Genomic DNA, 10,786 nt, shown 5'->3' on the forward strand with positions numbered 1-10,786 from the left:
TCAGCGCCACAGTTTCACCTGCTGTTGAAAATTTGAAGTTTTTTTCGTTCTCATTCGCTTCCCTGTCGTCTGCATAGCGTTTATACCAGTTTTCACCACAATCCGTTACTTCGAAATGACTAAGCAAGGGGATTTTAATTCTAACCACCTTGTATAAATATCACAGTAAGACATACTGCAGCACAATAACTTTTAAAATGTTTTTACTTACATGTGAGGAGAAAAGTACACGTTTTTCGAGGAGTGCACATAATTTTATTTTTCCATGAAGTCATTAGATACATAATCTCAACATAAAATATTGTGTACATACATTATATATATATCTACACATTCTATACATTCTCTTTGTGAAAGAATACATTTGGATTTAAATTACTTCAATTTAAAAAGTACTTTATCTTCATATATGACTACCTGCTTCATGTATCAACAAGCTACAACTTTAAGTATTAAAAGCGTGCATTCAATAAAATTTAACCATTTTAAAATTGTATTACTAAATAATAATGCATATATCACTGAGCACGTCGATATAAACAAACATGTCATATAATTAAAAACTACTGCAAGCATTATGGAAGCTTTATTTATAACCGTCTTCCTAGCTCGAAATATAAATAAATTAAAGATGCTTTAATCATGGTAGGCCGAATGTCAATGTAATGTTCTTCGATTCGTTGGCGTTTCCCTCCACTTTTATACCAAAAGATTCAGCTTTGCTTTCGGAGTTGTTGATGGTCATTGAGAACTCTCGAACTGTAAGAAGAGGATATTTTTGTAATTTATTTTCTTAATGGCTTTCCTGTATCTTCAGGTTAATCGCGGTGATGAGGATCATGAGATGAAATTGAACACTCAACGCGCTAAACCGCGACAATTATAATTATTGTTATTATAGTGTGATATTGTGAACAACCTTTATGGACAACCTGTACAATTAAGGAATAAAATGGTTTATGGAAGTAACTCGTGACAAGTAGGAATTTTAGAAGTAGCAGTTATGTTTGAGTAGAACGGCTACTTCTAGTGTTTACTAGTGTTTCTGATTTCAATATAAACTGTAGGCCCAGTCTCGATTACTCTATCTGGTAAAAGTGACTCTGTTACCGGTAGATGTGTCATGTTTCTCCAACGCTTACAGTACCACAAATGTCTTCAATTCGTGTTTATATCATATTAGTAAAGTGCATACATGAAGCACGTTACAATTATTATTTCGTATACAGTCATAGTACAGGATGTTCGTTTCCAATAAAATAACGGTAACAATACACATCAATAAACTGCAACACTGTATTAAAAAATAAATTATATATTAATAAGCAAGTACTTATTGGGAGCTGTGCCTTCTTGGAGCAATAAACTTGCGTATTCGTATACAATCATCAGTTCTATATCAAATGTGCTTTTGTTTTCACAACTATAAAATTTACTGAAATTGTAGGAACAAGTATTAATACCAAAAGCACGCTGCACTTGTGAAAAACTTGATTAGATGTGTCAACTGAATATTATATCTTTCAGCTACAATGTAGAATTTCATTCTCAAAGACAATATTTAATCAAGCTAGAAGCACTGTAACAAAAACATTTACACTTAGTCATATTTACTCACATTTATTATACGTAATGTTTCCTGTTCGGACGACTACCAGATTATTTCCACCATTCTTAAGCACCACTTTGGTAACTAGCGCATACCCATGGTCTTCTAAGAACTTCAGTAACAGTTTCTCTTTCTTGGCATCCGTACAGTTAATTGACATCATCTAAATGAACATAAGAAAACATACGATCAAACATTAACAAGTTCGTTTTGCAAAATCTGTTCCAGGAATTACTCTCCGAAACAAATGTGCAACAGTATCGACCAGTGACAAGTTTCTCTTACCTTGAAACCTGCGCGACTGCCTACAAGTATAAACGTCAGTTTCTTCTCGGAATGCCTCCAACATCCAACCTATTTTCCTGATCTGGTACCCAGCTGTTACAAGTTTTGTGAAAGAAGTAATAACTGATGAGCGGATTCTACACGGGCTCCACATTTTGTAGAATATCTAAATTATCTAGTTTAATAGTAGGAAGAAACTTTATAAATAATTTAGGCGATAATTTCCTGTAATGAAAATATAAAAGTGGATGTTTGGATTTTCCTGTCCTATACGAGGGCGATTCAATAATTATTGTCCCCGGCATACTTAAAGTATATGAATTGCAATGAATGATGGGGATATTGTATCCTAATGTCTTAGATGCCTATATGGAAAATTTCAGAACCGTAGGTGCTATAGTAAATTTGTTTTTCTCGTTTTAGGTGTGAGAGGTGGCTCTTAGTTTGAAAAATGGAGAAAACCGAACAACGAGCTGTCATCAAGTACCTCCAGAAAAAGGGGCTAAGCCCAAAGGAGATTCATGAGGACATGGTCAGAATGTTGGGCGATGGGGCTCCTACCTACCAGGTGGTAAAAAACTGGTGCCTCGATTTCCGTTGCGGCAGGGAAAGCTCTCAACAGGCCCCTGGTGCTGGTCCTCCAACAACAGCATCCACCCCAGAAAACATTGATGCTGTGCATGACATGATTATGGCTGACAGAAGAATTACGGTGCAACAGTTAGCAGACATCATGCACATCTCTGTAGGCTCAGTGGAAACCATTGTGCATGAACACTTGGGATTCAGAAAGGTGTCAGCGCGATGGGTCCCCAAAATGTTATCCCGTGAACAACAGAAAGACAGAGTTCAATGTTCAAGGGCTGGTTTGGAGCTGATGGGGGCAGACCTGAAGCAGTTCTGTGATAGATTTGTGACAGTGGATGAGACATAGCTCCACCACTATGATCCAGAGTCCAAACGACAGAGTATGGAGTGGCGGCACAGCAATTCACCTTCCCCCGCAAATTCAGGGTGCAAGCATCAGCACGCAAGGTTATGGCCACAATGTTTTGGGATGCGAAGGGTGTGCTCCTTATTGACTTCCTGGTGGGACACACTGTTACTGGGGACTATTATGCAGCCCTAATCCCTAAGTTACGCGAAGCAATCAAGGAGAAACGGCGTGGGATGTTGCGGCGAAAAGTGCTGTTTCACCACGATAATGCTCCAGCACAGAGAAGCCATGTTACTGGTGCCGCAATCCATGCTGCTGGTTTCCATGTGTTGGAACACCCTCCCTACTCACCCGACCTCGCCCCTAGTGACTTCCATTTGTTCCCGAAGTTGAAGGAGCACCTCAAGGGGACGCATTTTCCCCAAAATGCTGCTGTTATGGACGCTGTGGAAGAATGGCTCACGGCTCAGCCACAGACATTCTTTGAAGCTGGCATAGTGGCATTACAGCGTAGGTGGATGAAGTGCATTACTGTGAAGGGGACTTTGTGGAAAAATAATACTGCTTATATGTCAGGGACAATAATTATTGAACCACCCTCGTATTTCACCCTCATCGCCGAAATTATCGGATGGAGAAACGATAACAAAAATAATTGAAATAGAGATGAAGTAAGTTTTATTTTTGTATTTCAGTCATTTTTCTACCCATCTAGGATAATCGCAACGACGAGGATGAATTGTGGAATGCTGAGACAATGCCCAGGATTCGAACCGAGAACCACTGACTTCGTAGCGCGGTACATGTGGAATTTTGGTTAAACCTTATTAGTTAAAATCGTTTCCTACTGTTAAAATATTCTTAGTTTTCCCTGCTAATAGCTGTCAAGGTTTTAAAACTTATTATTTCTTTCCCGCTAGCATATGACATACTACATGATTCTGCTCTTAGTGTCCCTTCTGTAACGATGCTAATTACAAGATAGTTACACATTTATGATCATTTAAAAACCTTCCGAGACATTCACATTAATTGAGTGGTGGTGGATTTCAAACTTAATGAACGAAGCAGTAACTTAAGGCTATAAAGCAATTGTAAATTGTCGATTTTTTGTAGTCACCTGCAATAAAAATGGGACTCCAAGATCCTGAAATATTCGCTTCCCTGTAGGCGTTATATGTGTTGCCTAATTTTACGGCGATGGCAGAACTTGTCATTGAAAATGTGCTGTAGAAAGAAGGACATATATAAATATATAGTTACGAATAAACACATACAAATAAATATACCAAAGAAAGCTAAAGGCGCAAACGACCAGCACATAAATTATCTACCTTGATATCCACGCTATCGAAGGGGATTGTCCTGAGCACTTTCAACTCGGCACCCTTCATGTCCAAGCTTAGAAAATCCACCGCCAGTTGGTTGACGGCAGTCAGAATGGAAAATAGGGGAAGGCACTGCACCTCCAGCACTATCTGGAGATGATCCTTGGTGTCGTTTAATTTGGTCTTCATAATATCGTCCAGGTTCCATTTGTCGATGGTTTCCTGAAAAGTATAGATATACTGTATGTATAAGAGAGTTGAGTTTTGCTTTAAGTCCACATTATGTACGGATAGGGTAATCAGGACTAGATCTACAGTTTACATTTGGACCTGAATCACTGTACAATCTCTCCATCAGGTTATCAAACTAAGGACCCCTTTACTGCAATGCGACGACATACCACCACGAAATGCTAGTATATATTCTTATTGCGAAAAATTAATTATGAGATTTAACATCTTGTTTTTTTAATGGTGTTTCGAAAAGTTCTTGATAAAAAATATGAATTATGATGACTTTCTTTAGACTGAATTTTGCCACTTAACGATCATATTTTTATAAATCATTTTAATACTTTATTTTTCACAACGATCTCGCTAGTTATAGATTTTTTTCTAGTATTGCTTTACAGCTCTTAAGATGTTGATGATTGTGTAAATTCTGTGAACGTGCTATGTTCGAAATGGGGTTGCCAGCTCTGAACTACATTTGAGAAAAAATAAGTAAAATATTAATTTCCAACTATTGTTTCATAGATGTCGATACTCACTTATTTATATATTCAATGTTAATACTTACCATACTATTGCAAACATAATAGTTAAAGTACCCAAGCAAAAAAACTGAAATATTTAGCTGAAAAGTATTACAAGACGAGCAGTTTGTCCATATGTGTAATCCTTCTTAAAAGTATCACATACTTATGTCACATCTATCAAATTTCAGCTTTTTTATTAATAGGTGGATTAGTGAAGCATTCACGTTTCCTCACTTCACTGTAATAACCGTAGTTAGTTACACTAAGACTTAGTTTTTAAAGTGGTGGTAGATTTTCGTGAGGTCACTCATCTCCATATTGGAAAATATGTTTCATTATGTTGCATTGAAGTATTATCTTAAGCGGATGTTCCCTGCTTAATCTATACTACGAAGAGTAACATTCTCGATTTTATACAACAAGAGATCCACGTTTGATCTCAGCGGACTTTTCTAAATATAGGCGTTTGGATCCTTCATTCTCAGTCCATTGATGAATCTACCAAATAAGAAGTATCAAATTCTAGTTTAGTAAACCAAATAACACTAGCGATTGGATCTCTACCATAGAACTGCTGTGCCAAAGGATTCAATATTATTTATAGTAAAAGCTCTACAAGTGGATATTGCAAACATACCTTCTCCGGATATGGATGGCGAGACAGGCAAACATCTGCAATCCAGATTTTTCTGCTGCCGCTCTTAACGACCTTGATTTTCCTAGGATCGGGTTCAACCAGAAGGCCTTCCCACCCTAGCTGCTCCAAATAATGCGTAGTTGAGTGATTTGCTCCATCAGATTCGCCATAAGAGACAAAGAATCCTTCAGTCTGAAAGTACAAGTTTCAAGTTAGTTCAAATTAGATGTAACTACATATCTTACATTACGAAATATAATGGGTTGGAGATAAGGCGCTGTACTTTGAACTCCGACTGTGGGATGGTATGAGTTCGAGTCCGCCTGGGTTTAGTCTCTGGGTTCTCGGCCTGTGTATAGGATCGGTGGCAACCCACCATAGTGAGGAAATTGGGGAGCTACGAGTGAGTAGCGTAACCCGGTCACTGGTATCTCCTATAATGGCTTGGGGTTCGACGTGCTGACCCCACGTCACCCCATTACTGGTTGAAGATCCCCACACCTCTAGTTAGGATAATGGGAGGGAGACTGACCGTTGGGAGATAGGCCAAGGCCCTTACGGGAGAGGCACGATTTATTACTATTATTGAGTTGGAGATCCTTGGATTGGAGAAAAGCTTTACCTTTCATCACTTTCCTATAATAAATTGTTCTTCTTGTTTTGGAATTTATATTACCAATAATTCATCCCACTCTATAAGAAAATTTACAAGGGCCTACTTCAATCCATTATAAAACAATGCTCAATTGTGATTTCTAATTATTCAAGTTAACTTGAACTAACGTTGCCACATTTAATTCTACTTCAAATTGGTTGAAAGTGTATCCAAATAGCAATATTTTCTATTGATCCAAGAGATTGAAGAGCTCATATTTTTACTTCGCTAACCTCACAGTGTTTTGTGAAAACTTCTCATATATGTTCATGTCTTAATTATACGCTAATAAGTTCATGTATATGAATTCAGCGTATTGGAGATGTAACATTTGGGTTCGTGTGAACTTCGTTTAGCTAAGCATCGAGTTGTCAAATTAAATCTACTTGCCTAACAGCTACACGATACATTTTAATATACTTACCTAACAGCTTGTAAATGAAATTTTAAAATGTAGTAAAAGTTTTAGTTACAGGTAATTTCTGTGGGCAATTCTCTCATCTAAAATGGCATGCGTCCTTTATACAGGTTCTTCCGTTTCCTACAAACTACCAAACATTTCTTATGCTTAATTGTTGTTCTCAGTATCTTACATGGTCTATTCAGTACTTACTTTGTTCTTTAGTAAATCAATAATCTTGTCTTGTTCACCATCTTGACTTCGGTTGGAAGGTGCTTGCTTCGTATCATTTATTTGTACAAGTTCCACTGGGGCAATCAGGTGAACCTCCCTGATGTACTTTACAATGCGCCTGTCGTCCTGTGGAACTGGCCCTTGAAGGATTTCTTTTAGCAGGAACATGGTATCTATCGAGGAAACAATTTTCTAATCATGCAGGATATATACAATAAAATCAGCAAAATATTTTTTAGAAGTAAACAAAACAACATTATGTATGGTTTGTCTGCAAGCATAATGAACAATACAAGATGAGACAAATTATCCCAAGACTTGCGCATGTCTTTGTTTACTAACTACCTTAATGTTAAAAAGGTTTGCTCAGGCTCAGGATATCAGCCAAGTGATTTCCGGATAGGCTTCCGAGCTTTCGAGAGCTAGCTTCACTCTCATCTTCACTTCAATCCCTGAAGATGACAGTGACTTTAGCTCTCGAAAACTCGGAAGCCTATCCGGAAATCAGCTGGTTGATATCCAGAGAACACTTATTCATGATTCGCCGATAGGAAAGCTTCAAGAATTATTTTACCTTAATGTTATTCATGAAAGTTAAATTTCTGTTTGTACTAAAACACTCGTGTCCATAATGTATGTATAATTGATTACTGATTGATTGAAGAAAAGCGCATTAAATGGTCGACTTCGCCACCGAAGTTCTCGTATTCGATTCACCGCCTGGACATGAGTGTTATTTGTGATTGCCAATCAGTTAAATCTAATCATCACTCATCCTTTAAAAAAATAAAAACGTCTGTAGAGTTCGATTCCCGGGTTGGGTGACGTAAGGTCGGAACATTTCCGGCCTTGACCTTGAATAAAGTGAATCTGTGGTTCACCCAGCCTCAAATAAATGGGTACCTGGGGCAACCCTGGGGATAAAGGTGACCGGAGCATCGTGCTGATCACATCACCTCAAAAATTGCCTAGATCGAGAATATGTGGAACCCTACCTCCACATCCCCTAAATATGCTTTCATTGCAATATGCACGGGAAACTTTACCTTTTATCAAATAGAATGATTATGTCTACACGTCAATCACACTCCCACTTACCATTCCTAAGAAACACGTTTTCTTGTATGTTAAAAGTTTTGCCATTTTTTTTCAAGTACACCTTGTGCTCAGATAACCTCTCTTATCACTGTCATCTAATAACAATTCACAATTATCGTAATTAACGGAAAGTAGCAGAAAATGACGCAAAATACCATGTATTCACAGGATATTACAAAATACTGAATGAACAAAAGTGCAACTCATAGCTAAGGATAATTTATATAACCTTATTTTGGCACTTTTTTTATTTAGTACTGTACCTCTTTAAGTGCCAATTTTCATAATTTTGACATTGATTTACCTGCCTATTTGTGAGATTTTTAGTGTCTGTAAATCCACTTGATAATAATAGTGTGAGTATTAATTACGTCATATTGTAACTGTGACAGGCATATTGGAAATTCACCAAGGAGTCTGCTCAAATTGCAAAGCGACTCTCAGTTAAATGAACAAACAAAAGTCGATTATCCTTATGTTATATATTTTACATGTCTTCTTCTTGCAAAGAAGTTAGCTAAACATTGCTTTCTCCTAAATAGGAGCCTTGTAATCAAGGGGTCCGGAGTTCGATAGCCGGTGGAGGCACATAGTGGTTCGGATCCCACTTTAAACTGTAGGTTCAGTCCCAATTAGCCTTAATGTGCATAAAGTGGACTTAAAACACCACCTCAATCAATCCATCAGTCAATAAATCCTAAATACGAAACAAAGTAAGATCAGTGATTTGGGGGCTATTATTATTATTTTTCTTTCGAGAGAAGCTTATATAAACATTACTGACAAAATATTTGATCTACTTGCTGACATTGTGCTTAAATTTTGACCAAACTAATTAGAAGTGGACATATTTTGAGTTAGGCCTCAGCACAATGAAAGAAAATTCTTATTACATACTTATATAAGTGTTGTTAATTGTAGCCGAAGAAGCTATACGAAACACGATACCTTTATAGCGGTTAATGTACCGAACACCGAACATGGCATTTATTGTTCAACATTTTAAAAATCGATATCGATTTCGAATTCTCATTTAACAAAATATTTAATTTATTCTCAAGTAAGATCACAAACTAGAATATGCCAATCGTAGATATTAATATGGAATAAAATGACAATATTTGTATCACATTTTTAGAATCTAAATATATTTTCCCAACATTTAAGTCTAGCACTGTGTAAGGCATAATATATATTTGTTAAAAAATGAAAGATAAATTAGGTATGAGTTCATAAAACATACAAGTAGGTAAGTTCCTACTTGACAAGCAATTCGAAAGGTGTTGTATGTTTATTACGTCATATTTTATTCTGTAGAGCAACATTAATTTCGATACTGTTTCCTAAAACTAATGACTGACATAAATTAAGCTATAATTCTTTCCTTAACTTGATGCTGATGTACGAAACTAAAATAAACCAGATTCTGTTTATTCAGTTGCGAGTTTCATTTGTTTGAAGTGACAGAAAGTCTTGAAGTGCGAACAAAACTAATTAGCCAAAGAATTACATTACTATTTCTAATGCCTGATCAAGTACTCAAAACACAATGCTTTGTAATACATATAATCAGATTTCTTAAAACTTCGACTTTTTGTGAAAGAATATCGAATCTAATTACAAGCATATTGCATTGACCCTAATTGATATTTCTTACCTGGGTGATATTCTCGCACATCAACAGCATTTAGCTTTGTAATTACTTGTAGCAGAACAACAAGAAGTAATACCACACCCAGTGTCAAACTAAGGTAGAAATACTTCCTTTCTGGGACCTTTCCGGCCTTCAATATCATCTTCAAAGTCATGATTTTTGTTGGACAAATATTTCCTCTTGCCTTTCCCTAACTATTGTGGCTCCTTGTATATTAACGTTATATCAAGGTGAGTTCATTCAGGATATTCACAAACATTATTACGTGACGTCACTTTGAGGCTCCAGATTTTTAATGAAGAATAATAATATTATAATTTTAAATGCTTTTAGAATCAATTTCCAATATATATGTTAACTTAACGTTGAACCACCCTGAGAAAACCAATTGCAAAATGCGACTAAGAATTCATCTCTAGGAACTCCAGGTTGCCGTCATCTTTTAACATAAATTCAAATGTTCACAGACAATAAAAGTTAGTGCCTTTATTAAGCATAATAGATGTCGACTAAATTATACCCTTGCCCCTAACAGACTTATATCAGGAAGACTGTAATATTAACGCTGTCAGTGTAGTACAGTAGAAAGAGCGTATATAGGCTCTTTGGTGTAGTACAGTTGAGGAAACATCCGATTATATCTTTGAATGTCGACTTCATGCAGTTCTGTATGCCTGATTGCTGCTTTTACGATATTTAAACGAAACATCATACATATACTTTTAATAACCTTGATACATATGCCTTGTCAACGATATCAAAAAATCCAACTATTAAAATTATCTAGATCTAGATACTTACAACTACATTCAAAGTGAGAATATTTTTAGTATTAAAATATGAAAATTTAACAATAAGTAAAAAAAATCAAAAGAAAAAAACATTTAACTGGTATATAGCTACATGTCCATAACCAAATTAATATTTGAAACGTTTGTATAACTTGTTGTAATGTAAAATGTACTGATCAAGTTAAAATTATCTAGCTACACTTAGATTATTTGAATTCATAAATCGTATACAAGTTCCATATAGAGAAGTAGACATTTAAATTCTTATTAAACTTTTGCATAGGAGCTGTAGTGATTTTTCTATGCTAATAATTATTTTTTATTAACCAGGTCGCTGCCGCCAGAAGATACGAAGATCGGCAGGCCTAGTGGAAATAGAAGATCGGCGTGATGACGTAAG

The 10,786-nt window shown here is 36.2% G+C and overlaps 1 protein-coding gene across 1 annotated transcript; it reads right to left on the bottom strand.

Moving 5' to 3' along the window:
* Window positions 1-243: 243 nt before the first annotated feature.
* Window positions 244-9,795, bottom strand: LOC145989336 (protein Star-like). The gene is made up of 6 exons (XM_083124670.1): window positions 9,599-9,795; window positions 6,823-7,016; window positions 5,555-5,746; window positions 4,166-4,381; window positions 1,619-1,772; window positions 244-759 (listed from the first exon to the last, which is right to left on the bottom strand). Exons 1-6 carry the CDS (start codon window positions 9,747-9,749, stop codon window positions 641-643), a joined length of 1,026 nt encoding a protein of 341 aa, XP_082980796.1. The 5' UTR covers window positions 9,750-9,795; the 3' UTR covers window positions 244-640.
* Between the last annotated feature and the right edge of the window lie 991 nt (window positions 9,796-10,786).

Source organism: Lepisma saccharinum, chromosome 6 (assembly GCF_977018435.1).
Source record: "Lepisma saccharinum chromosome 6, izLepSacc3.1, whole genome shotgun sequence".
In the NCBI taxonomy this organism is placed as follows: Eukaryota; Metazoa; Arthropoda; class Insecta; order Zygentoma; family Lepismatidae; genus Lepisma; species Lepisma saccharinum.

What these genes read in the sequence shown, in the direction of transcription:
- LOC145989336 (XM_083124670.1), bottom strand. Translation starts at nt 9,749, where the DNA reads ATGACTTTGAAGATGATATTGAAGGCCGGAAAGGTCCCAGAAAGGAAG. An exon ending in TCGATAGCGTGGATATCAAG is followed by an intron (nt 1,773 to 4,165) that starts GTAGATAATTTA and finishes ATGTTCATTTAG; the next exon opens with ATGATGTCAATTAACTGTAC. An exon ending in AAACATTACGTATAATAAAT is followed by an intron (nt 760 to 1,618) that starts GTGAGTAAATAT and finishes CTCTTCTTACAG; the next exon opens with TTCGAGAGTTCTCAATGACC.